The 23,248-nt window shown below is 39.4% G+C and overlaps 1 protein-coding gene across 10 annotated transcripts in view; it reads right to left on the reverse strand.

The window, feature by feature from the left end:
• nrxn1a (neurexin 1a) overlaps positions 1 to 23,248 on the reverse strand; it is an 85,512-nt gene that overhangs the window by 12,667 nt on the left and 49,597 nt on the right. For 6 of the 10 annotated variants that reach the window (XM_008437091.2, XM_008437090.2, XM_008437087.2 and 3 more), the window contains 10 exons: positions 21,607 to 21,810; positions 17,840 to 17,866; positions 14,117 to 14,239; positions 11,544 to 11,925; positions 9,554 to 9,744; positions 7,910 to 8,083; positions 5,964 to 6,083; positions 5,088 to 5,269; positions 1,990 to 2,161; positions 1,010 to 1,099 (listed from right to left, as the gene is read on the reverse strand). In XM_008437091.2, coding sequence (XP_008435313.1) covers positions 1,010 to 1,099; positions 1,990 to 2,161; positions 5,088 to 5,269; positions 5,964 to 6,083; positions 7,910 to 8,083; positions 9,554 to 9,744; positions 11,544 to 11,925; positions 14,117 to 14,239; positions 17,840 to 17,866; positions 21,607 to 21,810 — 1,665 coding nt within the window. The remainder of the gene's footprint in view (positions 1 to 1,009; positions 1,100 to 1,989; positions 2,162 to 5,087; positions 5,270 to 5,963; positions 6,084 to 7,909; positions 8,084 to 9,553; positions 9,745 to 11,543; positions 11,926 to 14,116; positions 14,240 to 17,839; positions 17,867 to 21,606; positions 21,811 to 23,248) is intronic. The other 4 variants (XM_008437094.2, XM_008437093.2, XM_008437089.2 and 1 more) reach the window with 3 other exon arrangements.

The raw sequence follows: 23,248 nt of genomic DNA on the forward strand, positions 1-23,248 counted from the left end.
ACACCACAACGCACCAAGAAAAAAAAAGAGTGGACAGACAAACACACACACACACGCCAGTGGTCACATACGTGCATACGCACACACACGCACAGACATACAACAGTGTTTGAGTGTTACATAATCCACCCCCCCCCCCGAGGCATGACGAGAGGATGGGATAGATTAAGCATGGCAGAGCAAATCGAAGCCGTGGAGAACCGTGGAGGAGACTGAGAGATAAGAGTGATGACAGAAAACAGAAAAGGAGGGAAAGAGACCGAGGAGTCTGAGCAGAGCAGATGAAGGAGAGCAAAAAAAAGGAGGAGAAGAAAAGGAATCAGAAGGCCCCGAGAAGACAGGGCTGAGAGATGGTTGATGTGGTGATGGCTGTGCAGCACAACATCGTATCTGAAGGAGCAACAGACAGGCAGACAGAGAGACGGATCTAGAGAACGGTTGTCACAGCCCTATAAAGCATGCACAGGTTATAAGCTCTAGCACTGCTCACTGTTAAAGGGACTAGAGGCTAATTTAAGTAGCTTTGCTGAAGTTTAGGAGGAAAACTTTTACATATTTTTCAAAAAGCATTGCTCTTTTAGTCATTTCAAATTTACATAATTCTTAAACAGTAATTTGCATGTACTTTAACTTGATTACAATTTTTTTTTCAATACATTAAATCTTTAATAAATGCTTTATTGTTTACAATTTGATAGTAAAATTATTTACCAGTCTTAATAAAGCATCTTTTATCAGTACTTCTTTTTCTATTTTCCGATTTATTCACATTTAAATCTCTCCTTCGTCCCTTTAACCTGATATTATCAGATACACACTAACAAGATACGTTCACAGGCACTAGAGTTTACACAGTATTACACACTACAGCCTGCCCAACTTTTAATTACTTAGTTATGGATTTTGATTTTTAGATGTTAGTTGATGGTGCACAATATAGTATAATCATCTGCCTTCATGTTGTATTTTTAAGCTGAAAGTTTTAAGGAATTTTAATCAGGGTTTTTACCTTTGTCGAGTAGCCAATCGTCAACTACTCGACCGAGCCGATAGGGGATTCGCTGTCTGGCGATGGCCAGGCGCTCGTTATCATTGTTGCCTTTAATTTAGAGATGAAAACACAGTAGTAATTACGCACATCCATACGTGGTACAGGAGCTGGATACACAAAGAACAGCAATGAAAAGAAAGTAATGGTCTGCTCATTGTCGGCATGTCACTGTGTTTATGTTTTATTTTTTTTTCTAACAGAAGAGAAGATGCACTCATTACGTTTCCAGTGAGCGGACTCTTACTCTCTGTTCATTGGGTTTAATTTAAAAAAACATTTCAGGGGTTAACATCTGCAAGAGCACAGGGAAATAATGTTACAGCTGCCACATACTGACTGAGTTTAGATTACATACACACACACCTCACAACAACTACCTTTTATCATTTTACCTATCTGAAGCCTCATTATGTTACCTACGACTACCACTTTTAAATGTAAAAACAAACAGATATATTCAACAAAATACACTTTTTCTTTTACCTTATTTTTTCTCTCTAGTTAAACATTTATCTCAAAATATGCCAAGTTTTAAAATTATTATTTATCCAAAAATGCACCAACTGTTATTATTTTCTTTTATGGTGAGAAAAAACACTAACAGCTGAATTTACTATTTACATAAATTACCTTTAACTCTATTTAACAGGCCTAAAATAACACAACTGACGAGTAAACAAGCTACTGTAATGACTGATCTCATTTTATGGTTTAAAAAGTCATATTTCATGTCAGATCAAACATATTTCATTTCATTTCAAATACAATAACAGTAAAACAAATTCCTCAACCTCAGTTTGTGGAAATAAACAGAAAGAAACAAAAGTTTATCATTCTTCAGTCAGGAAAAGATGGCTTGATTTGAACTGAGGTGTAGTTGGGTCTGCCTCAGGACAGGCGGAGTCGGGTCTGGGTTGTACAGGTGGGGCAGGGCCTACCTGAAGGGTACCGCTCTATGACCGGCAGGTCGTCCAGCTGCAGGGTCGCGTTGCCACCGCTTCTGGTGAACCGGACTACGTGGTACTTCCCGTCATTGACGAACTTGGAGCTCTCCTCGATGTTGATGTCGTCTGTGCCGACATTGAACACCACCCTAATGTTGCCCTTGTCCTGAGGAGCAGAGGAGTATTGATGGTGTTTGTTAGTTAAGGACTCGCTCCAAGAGGAGAAATCTAGAACGACTTTAATGTAGAATACTTTGAGAAAATGCTTCTTTCATGAATAGAAGTCAAGGRTTCTCTGTGSTTTTAAGTATAAACAGTAAACGTATATTATGAAGGAAGGAAKGACAAATTGAGCTATGATGGACAAATAAATGGATGAATGGAAGGAAGGACAGCCGGATATGAATGGATGGATGGGCAGGCGAAACTAAATGGATGACGCAACCAGATGGATGGAGGAATGGAAAATGTAAGATGTTTGGACAGGGAATAAGCATCTTTTCCAATCCTGTCCAGACCTCAAAAACCCTAAAATCACATTCCACTGTTTGGTAACAGAAAAAAGTGTGGTTTGATCTCGACTTTTCTCTGGGTAAAACACTAAACTCTGCACTGGTGAATGTAGTGCTTTGAGTGCAACAAGACTGGAAAGACACTTTAGTGTACATAAATGCATATACCACCGTGGTTAAGTACCAGCTACTAATGTTTATAAGCAGACTGTAAACCTACAAAATCAAAACTTGTGTTGTATTATTATCGTAATGAATCTAGTGTTTCTTACAGCCTCAGTTTGTAAATTCAAGCCTCACTGTTTATCCAGCAGCTAAAAGGGACATAATTAATCTATAAATGTTTTATTACAGCAGGTGAGACTCAATAAAAACGCAATAATCTTCAAAATTCAAAGGTTAAATACAACTTGAGGTTCTTTAAAACACTCTGGAGCTTTCCATCCATGGTGAATTTATTACTAACTTCCTTAATCTTATTTAAAGGAACAGAAAATAACCTAAAAGCATTGAAAACGCATTAGTCTTTGCCTTTTTCACCAGATTTCTATTGCAACAAATATAATTTATAATTTTATATTACTGTTTGATCATTCTTAGGAAGTGGGAATAGCTAGGATTAGCTAGGCACATTTTTGCATAACATTTCCAGTAATTGCCCATAATGCCAGTCCGCTCATTATTACGGCTAACGTACAGATTTGTGAAGACTCTCTGAAACATGGTTGATTAATGAGGCTGTCAAATAACTCAAATGCAGAAACATGGCTGAACAGCCGCAGCTGCTCTGTTTGTTCACGTTTCCCCCCTCATTAGCAAATAAGTAGGATAAACCATAAGGCATTAAGATTACATCTGAAAGAATTATTGCAATTAATGAACCATTTACATCAAAAACGTGGAGCAGCTGCACGCAAAGCAGATTGAGATAATTTTGGTAGATTTCTTCTATAATGACGAGCTTTACCAGTTTTTAGTGATGGTAGATCTGCTGTGTGTGTTTATTTAGGCGAGAGCAATATAGGTTCAACTCCTTGAGTTAGCATTGTAATTCAGTTCAAGAAGTGAAACTCCAACCTTATTTAGATCTATATACTATTGAAAATCTTAAAAAAAGATGACCTTAAACAGCTGACTGTTCACGGTGCTGCTTAAAGGAAAGTTGAGTGAAAGAAAAAATTGGAGCGTAAGCAATAGGAATAACCTCAACCTTGAGAGAAATGTAAAGAAAGGTTAATATCACTTTGTCTTGTCTAGGTGAAGCTAAGATGCTACATCTGACTGTATATACTGCTGTTTACAACTGGCTTAAAATGTGTTTATTTAGCTGTGCTTCTCTCCTAAATGAAGCAATTCAAGGATCTGCTGCTCCCATTAACCCATTAACAGTTCCTTTTTTTCTTCTGGACCAGTGACGCTGAGTTTTTTGTGTCTGTGCTGTCTAGGGCTGAAACAATTAATCAAATCAATCGATTTAGTCAAATAATTGCCTAAGACTCCCCCCGCCACTCCAAAAAAAAAAAAAAAATTGCTGAAGAACGAAAACTCAGAGCAGTAGTTAAGTAGAAAAAATTACAAAACATGCATTTTGCATTTAAAGTAAAAAATAAAATAAAATCTTTGTCTGTAAATGTATTTAACACAAAAGTCCTCAAAAAGGAGGTTTAGATTGGGTAAAAAGAAATTCCCTTTTAAGCACCTTTCTATATCTAATTATTAATTAAATATTTAAAAAAATCAACAGATTATGTTGTATTTATGTCAAATCAAGAATAAAGACCTGAACTTTCCACATTTTGATGGTAGATTTTTTTTTAGCTGCATCCTTTACATAAAACGATCAAACATACATTGCATTTTAGGTAATAAAGTGTTTATTTTCTTATTTAAAAAAATGAAATGAAATATTTTATTCACATCTTTTAATGTATTTCTAATATGTAAAAAGCCTAAGTGGTTAAATGAAAAATCTGCAGAATGTGACTATTTTTGAAAAAATTAAATTGCTTATTTGTCAGAATCGTCGACGGAATAATCAATTACTAAAATAATCATTGGTTGCAGCCATAGTGCAGTCTTGTCAAACCTTCAATTCTCCTTTCCTCTTTTGCTACATGCATGTTCCATCTATCCTATGAAGGGTTGCTGCAAAGTTAACGACTCAGTGCAATCAACCATACGCTGTTGCTATATGCTCCTTCAGGAGGAGGAATGCGGCAAAATTGGAGACTTGATGCAATCATCTGGGTTTCCTTAGCAATAAGATATTTACCTATTGGCAAAATAAACTTGAGCTTCGCAGCACTGTTTTATAAATAGGATCAAATTTGGAATGGATGTATTTGACTTTAAATTATGTTTATATGATTGTTTTGACTTGACAACAAATATAAAAATATATATATATATATTTCTTGCTTTGAGATGGCCTGTTGTGAATCAGCGCTATATAAATAAACAAGCTCCACTTCTTGAATTGAATTAATTAAATAAAGCTTTAAATTTTTTCTTTGCATGTAGGAAAAATATCTGCATACGCCTAAATGCTGCTATTGCTTAAAAGTGACTGCGTCGTCTTACTATCTGCAGCTGAAGGTAATCTCCAAGGCCAGATGCACTGTCCACTCGGAGTAGAACGGCGTGTTTCTGCTGGGTGCTGAAGCCAAGAGCCAGCCGGTCCGCCCTGGTGCTGGGACGCTCATTAGGCGGCCATGTGTAAATCACCACGCCGCCGTCCCGGCCAAAGATATAGGTGGTCCCAGCTGGACAGCGCAGAGAAAACCCAACATGTTTATGTATCACAGTCCTCATAGCGGATGATGCCACTGCTCATATGGTGCTAAATGTTTCACAAATAAGGAGCATTTGGTAAATTAGGAATGTAATAGAAGCAAATGTCACAGCTTAACTGTTCCTCCTACAGGCTTGTATAAGATCTAAAATCTGTGTTTCTAAAATTATTCACCATTATTGCAGGAGGCTGGGATGACTCATACAAATACCAACTCATGCATTTGTTTGAGTCAGAGGGCAGCAACAAAACTATTGTGTGTATTACTTATAAATGAGGGAACAGAGGAAAATCTGATGTTTAAAGAATTTAATGCAGCGATTTTGCTGTTAGAAATGCGGCACTTTTATCAATTCAACTTCTAGGTTGGAGTTTTTATTTCATTTTAGAAGTAGTTGACAGCGCCCTCCTGTGGTGGCTCTGATTAATGCATACCACAACTCCATAATACTGTTTATAAAAAGTAGGTGAACATTTATCTGGCTAAGTTTGCAAATGCATCCCTTTAAAAAGAGGCAGGTACACATCAAATACCTAAATATTAAATGAAAATCTTACATTTTATCTGTAGGATAAAGCAGATATTTAAGAAAAAATACATTTTACAGCCTTAACAGGCTGCATCATAGATTTATTTGTAGGACAGAATGTAGGAGAATAGTCACCGTCGTTGCAGAGCGGCCCGGCATATGATGTCATGCTGCAGTCACAGGTGAAGCCCTCCCACTGCTGCAAACAGACTCCTTGATTTGAGCAGGAGTCTTCTTGACATGTTGTGCTGGGACCTGCAGTGACAGACATGGCGGTTGCAAAAAATTGGTTGAAAAGATTCATAAGAACACTTTGTTGTAGTTTATACTGCAGCCCATTGTTGTTAATGACAGGAATGTGTTGTTATTTTTGGGCCACATTTAATTGAAAAACTTTGCAGACTGAAAGTTGTAAACTGTTGTGCTGTAATGGCATAATTAATCATATACAGTGTTGGCCATATTTATCGGTACCCCTGGGAAGGATGTGTAAAACGGCGTACAATAAATTAAACTTTTATTGCATCTGAATACTATCAAACTGAAAATGTAAGAAAAATGTAACCTTTAATTTGAGAAATGTTTCAATATAAATATTTAAATAGCAATAACCAAAGTTGACTGAAAAGTTTTACAGACAAAATGGTAATGAAATGCAGCAAAATCAAAGAAAAACCACAATAAATCTGTATAAAAAAAGACTAAAAAACAAAGTAAAAATACACAGTGCTTACTAACATTCCATGCAATATCTGAATCAGATGCCTAGGGATGTTGGTATTGGGATCAATCCCAAGACAAACCGTTTCTACGATTAGAAATGTGGAACCCAGAGAACTCCGCCTGGGACATAAACTGGACCCAATAAACACTCCAGATGGGCTTGAAACAAGGGAAAGCAACTCATACCTCATAACTGTTAGTTTATGTGAAGGATCTTTGAAGAAATTACTTCTCTGCACAGCATCAAGGACTTGTTGAAATACCAACATGTTCTAAGTAAAAATGTACACAGTATGACCAGTAGGGTTACCAATACGTATGCCACCTGTAATAATCACACTAAAGGTTAAACTTTTCAAAAATTTTCAGTGTGGTATTAGTCCAATAAAAATTAATTAATGTCAAGTTTTTTTTCTACACATTTTTTAGCAGGGGTATCAATAAACATGGCCAGCACTATAACTGCCTACAAGGATTTTGTGGACAGACTCACTAATAGAAGGATGCTATAATACAATATAAAGAGAACTGAACCTAAACTGGATTGTTACCATGTGAAAAGAGTGAAATGAGGAGGACATGCATGTGGTGAGACTTGATGTTTGGGTCAGAGGCTGGAGGAGGAGTTTAGCTAGAAAGGCATAGATCCCAATACTCAGTCTTCATCATTCTGTCAGTTTCCTCTCTGTGCCTCATGAGGAGGAAAACATCAAACCTTGAAACTTAATTCCCTCGTTGAAGTTCTAACATGAGGCATGGAGGAAAGGCTGTGAAATGATTCATCAGTGGAGTATTGAATTGTAGCTACGAGTCTTTAGGAAAAGGGTACAAAGCATGCAGTTAATAAGCCAGAAAACTGGAATAGTGGGGAACTAAAGTCAAGCGGATGTAATGTCTATAACAGTTAGGAGAGGAAAAATCAACTCTGACCTTTGACTCTGGATCTCTGTGATCCACACAAACACTAAACATCACTGGGTAGTTGTAAGCACACTCAGTCGCTCACACTCACGTCCCACATGCTCACACAAAGCGATATACCTTGCAGGTCAGCTTTCATCAATGTAACTTTTGTCGGCCAAACAAAAAAGCAAACAAGCAAGTTAGATGGTTAGTCAATGCACACAGATGCCTGTGAACTGCTGTAAGAGTGGAGCTGAGAGAGAAAACTCAATGTGCAGAAAAAAACCAAAACAAAATAGAAGACCGGCTGAGGAGACAGAGAGTAAAAATTACAGCTAGTGGAACGAAAGCTGTTAGTGGGATATCGTAACAGCAGTGAGTTAAATGAAAACTGAAAGCAAAAGAGGAAAGGACATGGGGGGGGCTGCAAAACAACTGATGCCATGGCGCCTCACCTTCACAACCTCTCTCCACTTGCCCAATGGTCGTCAAGGCGTCAGCAAGGAGGTCCGGGAGGCGGCCATTGAGATCTAGCGTTGCCAGGCAACCTTGAAATCCCTCCCGGGAGTGAACCAACTTCGGCAGCTCGCGGTACATCTCTTTGGTAACACCCCCAATGTACAGATCACCTGTGGAGAAGCATGAAAGGATGCAGCATAAGCTACTTCATCTATTATTAATTAATCTATGAAAAAATTATGAAAAGATTCCTCAACCCAAAGTCTTTAGATTGCAACAGAAACGCAATGCATGGGCAACGAAAATGTTTGAATCACTCATTTATTGGGATTCAGGTTTAAAATATACAGGTTACTGTCACTAGGGCTGAAACGATTAATCTGATGAATCGTGATGAATCGGTTTTGAAATAATCGCCGGCAAATAATTTAGCAATTCATTAATCGATAACTGGAGAAAATAGACTCAACAAAGACCAATTAATGAAATAACAATTTATTGAGAGCAGTACTTAAACCAAAACCCTAAGAAAATATGCATTTTGTGTTTAAGAGTAAAAAAAAAACACTTTGTTTGTAAATATGTTCTACCCAGAATTGCTCAAGTGGCATAACGACTTCACCCGGTTCAAATTTAGCTGTGCTGGGTGAAGTCAAATAAGACAAAATATGCAATGAAAGGAAATAAATATGCTAAAAAAAAATCACACTTAGTTTACAATCTAATAAATTTTTGGAATAATTGTCAAGCCAATGATTTGATCCTCAATAATAAACGTGGTTTTTGGGAAGATTTATTGCCAATCCCTCCTTAATACATGATATTTGATTGAGCTTTAAATTGTAATAATCCAAATACCAGTAGCTGACAGTGGTTTGAAACTAGTATTATTTTGGTATTTTAGCAGTATTTTAGCTTAAAACAACAATAATTGAACAATATCGGTAACTTTTCTAAAATTATATAAACATTTTAACCACAATTAAATCTTGGTATTTCTTAAGGTTATCACACCAGTCCATGTTACAGTTAGCAGTTATGTGGCAGGAACCATAAATTGACAGTGAATAGCTGTCAGTTTGATTTAATAATTTAAAAACAATTAATCGATTATACATGCTTTTACCCCAAAAATGTTCCAGCGGGAAGTATGGTTAATTGCTTTTTTAATGAATGCAACTCTGAAAAAAAAGATACTGCTCTCATGTCTGTATGATAATATGCAGCTTGTGCCTGGAGACACTTAACTTAGTTTAGCACGAAGACTGGAATATAACAGATAGAGGAAGCTTAACTCTATCCAAAGGCAAGAAGAAAAACTCTCTTAGCTGATTGGTTAGGAATAGTCTGCCACTTAACTCCGTAAAAGAAATAACTAAATTGGTTTCAGTCTTTGTTTTTGCACTAATTAAAGAGAGGCAAGGTGTTAATTAGCTGACTTAAAAGTGGTAGGTAGACTCCTATTCTGTCTATTCCTCAAAGCCCGAACTTCTCCTTTAACCTTCCAATCATTCTAGGACTAATGAGCGTTTAATCACTAAATGCCAAAACAGTCTTCTATGAAATATCACGCTAATAATTCAAGGTAACAAGCTCCATCAACCTTAACCCTGATATTCTATTTTTTCCTTTTTGCGTACCTTTTAGGTCAAGGTTCTTGGCTCCCATTGTGGTCTGAGTGGTAACTTTGGTGTCAATCTTGACTGTGTGCAGATTGTTCGTGTCCCGGGAAATGTGCACATTGTGCCAGTGGTTGTCATTAAGCGGACTGTTGGAGTTGCCCTTGATCAAGTGCGCTCCGTTTCCCAGGTCAGAGATGTAATGAAGGTAGCTGGGGAACAAATGGAGAAAGAAAAGGGTTAAGCAGAGTGTGGAGGAGAGAGAAAGCAAATTAATCACTTTCGTGATGAAGAACAACACAGGGTCACACACTTCGGGGCATTATTAACTGTCTTGTACAAGCTTAATTACAAGACTTAAAGAAGAGGTGCTGGGTTGGTACATTTTTTATATTGTACATTTAACAGGCCATTTTAACCTCACTGTCAAATTATTTTCTCTTTATCAAGGGCAAACTCGCTTTAAATTGGTTTACAATAGAAACCAGAGATTTTCATAATCTGTATAAAAAGACACAACCACTTGTTTCTCAAGCCAAACTTTCCTGTTTTAGCTCAGTTAGGATAACCAAATTATTTAGATTTTCCAGATGCCACAATATTGATAGAGAATGTTTGTTTTTTTTTGCTTTTTAAAAAGTCAGAATTTACATAAACTTGGCTTTTAAACCAGCAGATAATGAGGCTTGGCAAGCTAATGTATTCACAGTAGCTGAGACACTCAATTCAATGTAGTTTCATGAAACACATCAAACACAATAAAGAAAGTAAAACAAAGGCCAGGAAGAGATCTATGGACTTCCACAAGTCTGGTTCAGCCTTGGGTACTGTTGCCACTTTCATCTATTCAAACGCCTAAATGCAACTATGAACATAATGGAAATGTCCAGCCACCATATCGCCCAGCGAGGAGATTGCTCCTGTGTCCCAGAGATAAATGTGTTTTAGCGCAAAATGGCGGTTTGAAATACTTGAACAAAAGTAAGATTTTGTAAAGATGGTGGTTGAAGCCAGTAAGAGAATTATATTCACAGAAAGGCTGAAATGCTACTCGGGGAGAAAGAAACCATTAAAAGCAGCATGAGAATAAATATGAAATATTTATACGCAAGTATAGACATGTTGAGAATGTCCAACTATCATGCCACTGAGGAAGGAGATGGGTTCTGTGTGCCAGAGATGAGCATGTTTTGGTCTGCAATGTGCAAATCCATCCCAGAATAAAAGCCAAAGACCTGGTGAAGATGCTGCTGAAGCTGGAAAGACAGTGTGATTTTTCCACAGTGAACCATGTCCTCTACTTTCAGGACATGGTTCACTGTCCTGAAAGTGAACCATGGAGGCTAGGCAAGGAGGAAGCCATTACTCCAAAAGAAACACAAAAAAGCCAGATTGAAGCTGGACTGTTGGACCATAATGACCATTTTTACATTTGGAGGGAAAGAGGGAAGCTTGCAAGTCTGACAACACCATCCCAGCTGTGTAGTACAGGATAAATATTTGGGAGTGTTTTGCAGTAAGATGGACAGGTGCACAAAATAGATGGCTTTATGTYGAAATATTGAGGCAGTATTTGAAAACATCAACCAGAATGTTGAGACTTGATGAAGTGGCTTAAGGACAACAAAGTTAATGTTTTGAAGCAGCCTTCATGCAGCTCTGATCTTAGTTATATAGAAAATTTAAAGGGAGAGATGGAAAGCTGTGTGGACAAACATGACCAGTTATGTCAGGAGGAATGGGCCAGAACTCCAGCAAACTTTTGTGGGAGACTTGTGGAAGGAAATGTAAAACGTTTGACCCAAGTTTAAAATCCCTTCTATAACATTAATCCAATATGTAATGTAATCCAAATGCTTATATCCTAACAGATGCAAACCAGGAAAAGAGATAATGTGTTTTTTTTATTCATTGTATATAAATATTTGGTTTCAATGTTGTATACTTTAATAAATCACAGTAACGAGAGGCTACTCCAAATTATCACCCACTGTTTTATTATTCAGCTCACCCTTTAACTAACTCAATGACTATGAAGTCATTGCCRTCTCCCCTGTTGAAGAGAATAAGACCGTCTGGGGACGTTGTCTTGAACTGCATGAAGAGGTGCATGGAGTAGTAGGCCTGCAGCGTGGGCAGCGTGACGAAGCTRGAGCGGGAGCGGAAGGTGATGGGGTCAGCCACGATGCTCTTGTAGCCGATGACGGCGTTGAGCTCGCAGTAGTCAATGTCGCCGTTCTTGCACAGGTCGATGTAGGGCATGCCGTTCAGCGTCAGGCCCTGGAGGTGGCCAATGAAGTTTGAGGGCACGATGGGCATGAAGCGCTTCTCCGTCACGATGCCCGTCTCCACGTTGTGGAACTCGAGCTGGGTGTGGTCACCCGCCATTTGACCTGGTGGCGGTGGGGGTAAACTTCAGAGGTGAGGGCTCGGGATTTACTCTAAAGCAAATACTTTTTCCAACACAACAGATACTGTACATAGTGTTTCATTAATAGTTAAATTATGTCCCCCATGAACCAATACTAGCAACCAACCAATCAAAGTACTGTGAAATKTATATTTCTATATTTTGTTAAAAAGAAATTCAACCTTCCTGAAATCCTTTAAAGCAGTGATGTTCAAATGTTTTGCCCCTGGGACCAAAACTGGCAAATTTAAGCTTCTCTTGGGCCACAAACTTAATTAAAATAAAAATGAAAAAATTAATTTGTGATTTTGTTTTACCTGCTTGATAATAAACAACATTTTTATGAAATCTATAAACCCTTAAAGATCCAAAACATAAAAAACTTTGTTCACACTGTGGGCTTACTAAAAGATAAACAGACTATTTGCAGATTTGGCAGTCATTAGTTGTTTTCTATTTTGTTGGCCAAATTTTTAGCATTCTTAACTTGTGGTTGCAGACCAATCAAAATAATTTCAAGAGCCATGAATGGCCTCTGGGCCACACTTTGCACACCCCTGCTTTAAAGGGATCATCAATACGTTGTACATTTTGAAGATCTTTAAGTTTCTTCATTGGACTTTGGCTGATTTTTCTGTATTTTTTATTTTAAACAAAAATAGCAGAAATAATACTGCCTCTTWTCCCAGTGTGCTTTAGTGGTTTTGAAATGTAACTTCTTAAAATCTCAGTATTATATTACAAAACTGGCCCCTGCATATGGAAGTCTGTGAAAGTTGTGTCTTTAAAAGAGTATTTCCAAGATCAGCTGATCATGAAATATTTCAGAATTATCTCATTAGTGCTTAAATGCAATATTCAGTCAAGCTTATATTTAGCTACGCCTTTATGTCTAAAAGTGATAGTCTGAAACTGCCAAAAATTACAATTCAAGTCCTCGAGGGGCAGGTGTCCTGCAATTTTTGGATGCATTTCTGGTCCAAAGCCTTTACCTCCTGTTAATATCCTAATTATTTAAATCAGTGGTGTTAAAGCAGAAACACATCCAAAAGTTGGAGAACACCAGCCTTCCAGGACTAGATTATGAGATTCTAAATGTAGACATAATTCAAGATCCGTTTCTGTCATGCTGTGGTTTTTGCTCCCAGATTTCACCACGGCTTTAACCTCAGCAGCTTTAGTTATATTGTGTTATTTTTGAGAAACTTTGCTTCCTGCTTTATTTGGAAAAGTGTAAGTTGAACTTTCACTGCTTGTCTTCCTTATTATTGTCTTCCCTGTTTGCACCGGTGTCTCGTCAGCCTGACTGTGTGTATATATGGTCTACTTTTGTCAGGCTGTCTGTTTCCCCGGCCTGTGCTTCACACATCGAAGTCARTATTTCTATTTGAATGTCAGCATTTCATAGTTGGGAGGACTGGTTAAACGTTTGTGGCTTCAGTTTTGATTTAGTCTTTATCTACTCTTGGTTCCAGTCATCTTGTGCCTCTGAGATCTTACAATTTTTGTCCTATTCTCATCCATTTTCCATCATTTTGTGACAGATTTTATGCCTGAATGATTCAAAAGTGGCTGCACAGTGGCGCAGTTGGTAGAGCTGTTGCCTTGCAGMAAGMAGGTTCTGGGTTYGATTCYCGGCCCCGGTCTTTCTGCATGGAGTTTGCATGTTCTCCCTGTGCATGCGTGGGTTTTCTCCGGGTACTCCGGTTTCCTCCCACAGTCCAAAAACATGACTGTCAGGTTAATTGGCCTCTCCAAATTGTCCCTAGGTGTGAGTGTGTGTGTGTGTGCATGGTTGTTTGTCCTGTGTGTCTCTGTGTTGCCCTGCGACAGACTGGCGGCCTGTCCAGGGTGAACTCGCCTCTTGCCCGGAACGTTAGCTGGAGATGGGCACCAGCAACCCTCCCGACCCCACTAAGGGACGAGGGTGTAAAGAAAATGGATGGGCGATTCAAAAGTCAGAATTAACTAGCATGTATTCCTCTGAAAATGGCGACTTACTGGACTGTAACTGAAATTAATGAAGAAGGAGCCGTTGTCCAAAGAAAAAAGCTGAAAGACCWTCAGAAATCATAAAGTAATATTAAAACCCTTAAAGAATGCAAAACAATCTGTCTCCTTGAAAGTAAAATGTTAAGAAAAACCTTTGCACATTACAAGGTTGCAGTGGTTACCTTCGACAGTCTGCAGGTCGTCCACGGTGAGTTTGAGGCTCTTGCCGCGTCGGACTACCCTCACCGTGTGCCATTCATTATCATTGAGGCCCGACCCAGCAAAGATTGTCTCTGGGCCTTTACCTACACATAGCCCAGAGCACCATTAACCAAATGCACAAAGAGGTGGAGAGAAAAAGAGTTGTAGAGACAGGAGAAGAAAACCAGAAGGAGAGAAAGCAGAAAGCCAGGCAGGTTGAATAAAAAAATGAGGACAGAAGTTTGAGGAAATGGAAGCTGGGAGCAGAGGGGTAAGGAATCATACATATCCTGGGGAGACAAAACACCTCTGTGCCATCTCACACAGACAGACAGACAGACAGACAGACAGACATGTCTCCTTTAAGACACAGCAGAGAGACAGGTGATGAGACACATAGACTGAAAGATTAACATAAGGAAATGCTTTGGGTGCCTAAGATGGAGGCTGTGAGTCACGACAGGCCCATGCTAAGACAATCCATCTGTGGATAAATGACATCGCCATGACCACCTACAACCCACACTGCACACACACACAAACACTCATACCTGCTTTAACTGCCCCCAAACCCTTCACACACTCTACAGGGACTTGAACGCTTTCACATTCTCACCACTACAAACCTAATGACAGTTTAATGTGATGTTATGATGGCTAAATACAAAATAGTTTCTAATTCCTAAGCATCTATTTGGTACAAAGTATTGGGTATTATTTTGGTATTCCTCGACTGGCTTTATWCAAATAGAGATTGAACATTTTGTCCATTTGTTGGTAAAATAGTTCAAGCAAAGTAAGGGTGGATTAAAAGTATCTGTTCTCAACTTTTGATACAGATCAGATGAAATCTGAACTTTGGGCTATTCTAATACATGCCTAAGATGGAGGCTGTAAGTCTGTACTAAGCTTCCTTAATTTTCCCATCAATCCCAGCTGGCTTTGTGTCTCTGCTGAAGAAAAGTCTCTCCATAGCATGAAGCTGTGACCACCATATTTCACTCTGGGGGATGGTGTGTTTACGGTGATAAGCAGTTTTCGCTTTCCTTTAAACAGCCTTTTGCCTGTAGGTCAAAAAACTCAATTTTGCTCTCATCCGAATAGAGCACCTTTTTCTAGATGTTTAGCTTAACCCTGCATGTCAGTTTGCAGGTGTGTCATACTATTTACATTTCGTAGATGAAAGGTTGAACAGTGACTAGTGAAATGTCAAATGCCTTAAGATCTTAACATCTTTATCCCTGACTTGTCTGTTGTGTTTCCTGGTTTTCATGAAGCTGCTTTTTCTCGAATGTTTTTTAACAAACCACTGAAACCTTCACAGAACAGCTGACAGAGGTTCTGAGATGAAATTATACTGAGATGAAATACTGAGATGAAATTACAAAAAGATGGACTTTATTTGCATTTAGCGTGACTTCTAAAGGCATTTGAGTATGGTAAATTTTATTTTGGGGTGTGAGATTAAAGGGAACTCTGAAAAGCATGCAATTTCTCTTCCGCTTAATAATTATGCACTACTTTGTGTTAATCAATCACAAAAGTCCTGATAAAATACATAGATGTTTGTAGCTGTAAAAGTAGAAAAATATGTAAAGTATTCATTCCAGTGGTATGAATACTTTTACAAGAAAATCCAATTTTAATTAGCTTTCCACCAGGAGTGCATTGCTTTGGCAGGCCTCAAGGTGGCACTACACTCACAGAGGAGCAACAGAGTGCTCTCCAAGGTGCTGATGTGCAGCAAAATGAAAGAAGCCGTGATGTCTTTGCATGATGTCTCTCTCCCTGTCCATCTACAACCTCATATCTTCACATACTTGACTGCACACATTTGACAGACTGACAGCGTCCCCTTGCTTTACACTTTACAGCCGCCCTTCCAACCTTGAACACGACACCACCACACACACGCGCACACACACACACACACAGAAGTCCCTTTCCTTCTCAGAAGCGCTTTGGGCTCGTGAGGTGTGACTGAATCTGCTTACAGTGACCTATAGGAGGTAATGACGGTGGGGTGGAGAGAGGAGGTGAGAAGTAAACTGACCCGAACAGATTCTGCTGCAGAAAATGTCAAGCATGTCTACATCAATCACAGAGGCACGCAGGCAAACACAAACTCTGAGGTAGGGAGGTAGAGAGAAATGCTGACAAGCAAACTTAATTAAACAAATATGAGAAGTCGATCAGAATGGAAGTGGCAGCGTGAAACGGCCGAGTGTGCGTTTGCAGAGCTGAAAGAGCGCGTTGTGCATTAAGAGAGGACACAGGGTTCCCCTGAGGAGACTCAGCTGTGCTCTGGGCAATGCATCTCATCCWGTTACCATGGATCACTGCTTAGCACCGGAGTAAGGCAAGAGAATATGTGTGATGCACGTGTGTGTGTGTGTGTGGGTCTCCACATGTAACTGAATACACTGAGAATGAGCAGACTGAAGTGAGAGCGAGGCAGTGATCTGTCTAAACCTAGGAGCAGACAAACATGCACCTATTTTTGGGTAAGAGTTAAAAGGGCATCGAGCATGATGAGTTGAGACTAATAGACTGTCTGCAGTCTGYTGGCTGTTTGCTGCGGAGGAAACACAAATCAAAGCAAATAAAATAAACCACCGAGGATTATAAGAGGAGGGGAATAATGAAAACAAAATGGAGAAAAGCAATTCATATTTCATTAGCTCTAAATAACAAATGGCTTTTTTTCCTGAACGATAAGCCTCAAATCTCTGCAATGCCGAGGCTTTTATTTGACTGCTGAGTGGACTGTTTCAGTGGCGCCTGGCTGTTGGCTGTTAAATAAATTTCTTCTTCCCCCCTTGAATATGATATGCATAATTTATTGTATGCACAGTGTGCCAGAAAAGCGGCTGCCTACTGAAATCTTCATTGAGACGACCGGTCTAAAATTGGCCGGCAGACATTCGGAACGGCAGCRCTGTGTGGCTAGCAGGGTTTCTATGGCAACTGMAGTCGTCCATTTCACCACCTCTTTGCCGTCATGGAGCGTTCGCCTCCCCCCCCCCACCCAACCCAATGCTTTCTCCTTACTCCATCTCCATCTCGCTCCTTCTCCGCGGTCGTGACAGGAACTCCACGTGAGGGAATTAAAACTCCGTCGGGGGACTTGGCTCGGATCGCAGTGGGACGGACGGAAACATCGGCCAGAAAAATGCACCGACTCGTGTGGGCAATAAAAAGGAAACACCGCTCAACAATAGGTTGTGTGTTTAAAGGTAAAACAACAAGCGAGAGGAAAAGTCGCTCACTCATCCACCTGCTTCCTCTCCTTTCTTCTTAATTTCCTCATCACCCCTCCTACTCATCTTCTCTCTTCCTCCTCCCGTTTTTCTTTCACTTACACTCCCTTCATTTCCTCTCCTCCATCTATCCTTCTTGGCTAAAATGGCCGACCTGGAAAACCCTGGCCCTCAGCAAAAAAAAATTATCGCGCCTCTCCCTGCAGTGTAGCCTAACACGCACACATTCAACTCCCATACCGTCTTCGTTCTATAACACGCGTGTGTATCTGCAAGCAGACATATGGCACAAACATGGTTGAATAAGAGATTAAGATGAAACAGATGAACATGACAAAAGGAGTAAAAACTCGTTGGACACATTAAAAGCACTCTTTACAATATACACACACACATACTGAGGAAGAGGAGGGGAGGAGTTAGGTGAGATGGAGGATCACTTACTGGCTGTACAGTTTATCCTGATACAGTCTGGAGGGAGAGCAGAGCAGAGGGTTAATGCTGCACACACAGACATATACTCCCCACGCCCTGGGGACGCACACGTCGACACACCCTGCGCGTACGCTTTGCAAATACACTGCTGAGGAAACACTCACTGGACCATAAAATGGACTCTGTGTTTTCTTATAACAGTGTGATGCAAAATTCATCTCCTCCGAGCGTGAAATTTGTTGGTAAGTCTGGAGAAAAATCGGAATATTTCAATTTGGGCGTAAAGCAGCACGGTTACTGGCTGCACTGGCCTGAGCGACGGCTTTAGAGTGAGATGGGTCATGTGAGTCAGTTTGTGCATTGACAGCTGTAGCGTGAACCAACCTTTTGGATTTTGGCCTTAGAATGACTCTTTGCTTTTCTGGGTTTTCTGATTTAGACAAGAGAAAACTTCAGTTTCTCTGTTAGAAAAACATTTTGAAAATATAAGATATTTTTTGAAGATAATTCATGTTTTCTCCAACAGTCCTAGCTGCTTTACTATCTTGCTTGTATAGTAATCRAAATTATTGTGACCAAGGTCCTTATTGACACAGTGCATCTGCACAAACTTTGTCCGTCTGATAATAAAGAGGCAGTTCAAATTTGGTAATGTGATATTTCCTCTCACAATAATTAGTTACCATGGTTGCAGCAAAATCCACTCCTGATTGGTTACTTTGTTCTCTGTGACACAATTTAGCTAATCAAAGAAGCYAGACTGATTCTTCTTTGAGGCTGCACAAGAAATGGGTAATACTTTTACAAAGTACTGTTTGGGCTGCAATAACTATTATATTTTTTAGAGTTCTGAGTGCACATATTTCATGTTAATGCATTATGGGATAATTTTAATGGGTGGAGTATCACTATGATAAATGCCCGCAGCTGACACAGACTATAGTTCCCAAAATGCTGACGGACACAAATGGGAAAAGTGAAGAAAACTGAGATTTATTGCATCTGACGTAATCGTTGCAGAATTGGTTGATATTATCCAAAATGCATGATTTTCTAATATTGTGCAGCACTTTTGCGATAGTTACTTGATTTTTGTAAAACACACAAGTCGGATGTGTGTTTACATGAATTTTTTCCAAGCGTGTCATCTGGTTCTGAATCAGATAAACCCTCCACTTGGCCAGCTATGCAGTTTTTCCCTCCAAAAGACATTTGATTATGGCTGGTGGGTGTCAGTCCAAAGTAAGGCGTCTTACACTCTCCTATATATGCTATTCTGAAACCGAAAGTGTAAGGGTTATCTGCCTCTTCGACCATTAAAATAGGTCATGAAAGTCTGAATTAGACCATTAAAAGAACCTTCCTCTTGACATCTTTGTGCGAAACAAATTCTTGATAACTTTAAGGTGTTTAATCAGCTTTAATTCCTGTATAAACRTGCTTTTGTTTTTTGTTAATTGTGCTTAGGCAATTAGTTTATGTCCATCCTATTTTATTTAGCTTGTTTTATCAGTAGTTCCTAGACATTAATTGATTAGTAGATCTCATTTGTCTTCAAGGAGCAATAAACTGTTTATTTTATCTTTTTTTTCCAAAATCTCTCTTTCTTACTGTTTATTCAATGTCACATGCTGTTTTTTTATTATGTAAAACACTTTGAAATGCCTTGCAGCTGAAATGTGCTATACAAATAAAATTTGATTTTGATTTTATTGATTCATTCAATTAATATTAATCATAAAAATAATAAAAACTTCCTCTTTTTAAGTGCAGCTAACTCAATAAAAARGTAAAAATTACYCATTAGCTGCAATTAGTTTTATTGACAGACTATGAGACTGATGGGATTTTTAGTAACCTATGAGACTTATCGGTTTATCGACTATTAAATGAATTAAAGTAGTTGGTTGCCGCTACACCGAACACATGCCAGAAGTTTAGTCGCCCCTTTAGAGGAATAATCTTCACAAAAAGCCTGGAAGATTAAACCTTCTCTCCTTTTTTCTTTTTTATAACCCACGATGCCTTGGTGTGTCGTGTGGCGTCAACCACAGAAAAGACGTGGCTGCAGACAACCAGAGACCAACACATGCACCCCTCTGTGAGGACGTGTGTTTGCGTGTGTGTGTGTGTTACTTTGTGTAAGCATTTAAACTCATATGCAAACTAAGACTGAAAAATGAGCTGCTTGCACGTGTGAAGTTWACTATTTGTATGTTGTTGCTTTGATAAGTTTGAGAGTGTTGGGGATGCACAGGTCTGCTGGGAGTGAGCAGAGAGAATGCAGCTCAAGGCTTGACCCTCTGTTCGACTGGACTTGGTGTGTAAGGTGTGTATTTATACACAGTGAGATGCAGATGACAAAATACACGTCTGGTTTGCATAAATTGGCCTTATTGGTAAAGGTGTGTATAAAACCTTAAAATAAATGTGAAATCTTAAACTCTTTTTGCATCAACCTTTAATTTGAGAACATTTATCCATTTAGGGAAAAAATCTTAATAAATGCATCTCATAATGCTTTTTAAAAATCAGTTGAACACTTGTTGTTTCAGTTAACACTAGCTTTAAAATATATGCAGCTGAAGAATTTCTATTTTATATTTATGGTCATTATGCAGAGGAACTTCTAATTGGTAATTAATGACTTTCTGTTTTCCTGGGATATAAATTTGCGTGGAACAAAGGTCAGCCTCTTTCAGCCACCTCTCAAAATGGGAAAGACCAGAGAAAACAGCATCCAATTAAGGCAGATGTGTGATAACTTTAGAAGTTGACTTATGATCCATGACGCAAATTAAATTTGCTACCACTCACAGTGAGAACATTTTAATGAATAATAAAAGAATCTCCAAAGCTCACTGTTAGTGAACTGTAAAAACTGGTATCTTTTGCTCACCAAGTATCTATAGCAACCTTTGTTTGGGCGCCATGCCATAAAAAAAAAAACTTTTCTGAGCTTCCATCACATTTGCTAAAATTTGCTGAAACTTTAACTGGACTCATTACCTGATTCAGATCAGACTATAGCAGTTAAAACACTCAATGCATCTAGAGCATTGGTCTGCAACCTATTTAGCTCAGTGGAGCTAAATAGGTTGCAGTAAGTAAATTATGGAGTTGCAGACTCCTGAGGGATGAATCTGTGAAGAAACACCCCATGCCCACTGTTAAGTATGGTGAAAGATGCATGATGGTTTGGGTCTGTTTCTCTTCCAAAGGCCCTGGGATTCATATTCTGTAAAAATCTGGTGGCCTCTGCAAGAATACTGAAAATGTTTGATCAGATTGACGATCCAAAACATGCAGAAGAATCAACACAGACATGTTTAACAAGATACCCACAAGTACAAAATACACAGAAAGTGTTACGAGCGTCTTTTAAGGTTTTAAAGTTTATGATTTTGCTAAAAACAGTTACTTATGATTTCCACCGAATAAATGTCCTGAAAATAAAGGTTGGATTTTACAGCAGTAACATAATTGGGATTGTGCCACTGTGATAAAAGATGAGTTGAAGCTTTTTATAGATCTTCACCAGGGAACAAATTTGGATTCCTACCAAAGTCTGTAACTCTGTCAAGAATGAGTCAAATTACCACAGATACAGCTGAATTTTCTAGATTTGTTCAGAATAGTGAGACAGAATTATTATTCAACATATAAATCTCTGCAGAAAATAGCCATGAGGCTGGTGTCAGCTGCATTCCCTTGACAGGTAATTAAAATTTAAGATTCTGCTGTGTGTGTGCACATATGGGTGCGGCTGGGTGTACCTAGGTTTACAGTGAGTCGTACTCGGCCGCCGTCCAGCTCCAGACGAAGGGTGTCTGCCGAGTTCCGGGATGTGGTTGCCATGAGAATGCCGTAGGCCCGCTGGGAGCGAAAGCGTAGCGAGACGTCCTCCGCCTCAGTGTGCATCGCCACAGGCAGCTGCACCTTCATAAACTTACTGCCGTCGTAGGAGAGGATGGTCGCATCTGTGCAGGAAACGTACAAAACGGAGAAATGGCAGAGCGGTGATTGACGGAAAGGGGAAGAAACACGAGGTAGGGGAAGAGAAAAGCACAAAAGCATTCTCTGACAAAGAGTGAATCAGATTTAAACATGACAGAGTATGTTTCGGTACTGCCGCACTCCCTTATTTTCCCCGCCGCGACATGTTGAGACTCAAAACCTGCTTCCGACAAAATTATCCCGTCACTTTCCCAACCCTGATTCATCATCACTCCCTCGCCTTGGAGGAGAGGGTGCAAAAATAGCTGCAGCTGGTTGTCTGGCCCCATTATCCGCTTAAATCAAAATGCAAGGTGCCGAGTGTGTTAGCCACCGCCGCTGACATCCCGGACCCCGGAGTCATAATGTAACAAGCTCAGGTGATCCCACTTTAATGTCTTTTGCATACTCATTTGCATATTCATAATCTTCTCTCCCTGCTACCCGCTGAGGCCAGTCCCCAACTGCTAAACTGTTTACCTTCGAGAGTCCCTGTTTTTATTGGACAATTACATCCACACAACTACATGCACTCTCCATGCATCTGCATCTTTATCTCCTGTCCTCCTTCTTCCATTCCCCATGTATCTCTCCACGCAATTTATGCTTTGGATTCGCTCACCCTGTTTCTGTGGGAGACGGTTGAAGCTGAGGCAAAAAAAGAAAAAAACAAAACAAGAAAAAAAAAAACCAAGAACAGGAAGGGAGTAAGGCGTCATGAATACTGATGAGCTAAGAAGGAGGGAAAGAGAGAGATAGTGTGTGTGTGCATGTCAGAATAAGTGAGTGAATTTAAGTGTGAACAGAGAGGGGTTTAGTAAAGTGAGAGCAGGGGGAGAGAAAATAAGGACAGAGCACGAAAGGGAGGAAAAAGACGAGGGAGAGGCAGCAAAGCTCTTGGCTAAAATGCAAATGAATCCTCATTAACTTGAGGGAAAAAAAGAAGGTGGTTGGCCTGTTATATCACAGATAACATAACTAACAGCCACACATACACCCACTCGGGCGCACACGTGCATACATTTTTGATAAGCGAGACAGCTGACTAAATTTTCCAAACCACAGCACCTGACTCACAACCAGCCAAACAGAGGATGGAGAGTCAGTGAGAAGGAAGAGTGCAGGTCTATTTATGCCAGGAAATGGAAAAGAAAGCGACAGCAAAATGCACACTGGCTGTGTCACAAACCATTAAACGCCTGTAGCTTCCACTAAATGGTTCATACCAGGAAGAATAAGGAACAAAGATGGTGGCATTCAATATTTTCTCTGGTGTCAAGGACCTCATCGTGACTCTAAGGCAAAATATGGCTTTGTGTCTTAATTTCTATCCAACCTTATCTCTGGTGAGCAGATCTCAACCAATCATTTCCATATATGATATGTCAAGTAACAAGTTTAAGTCATACGTACATATATATA

The sequence above is a fragment of the Poecilia reticulata genome, linkage group LG19, assembly GCF_000633615.1.
Source record: "Poecilia reticulata strain Guanapo linkage group LG19, Guppy_female_1.0+MT, whole genome shotgun sequence".
NCBI lineage: Eukaryota > Metazoa > Chordata > Actinopteri > Cyprinodontiformes > Poeciliidae > Poecilia > Poecilia reticulata.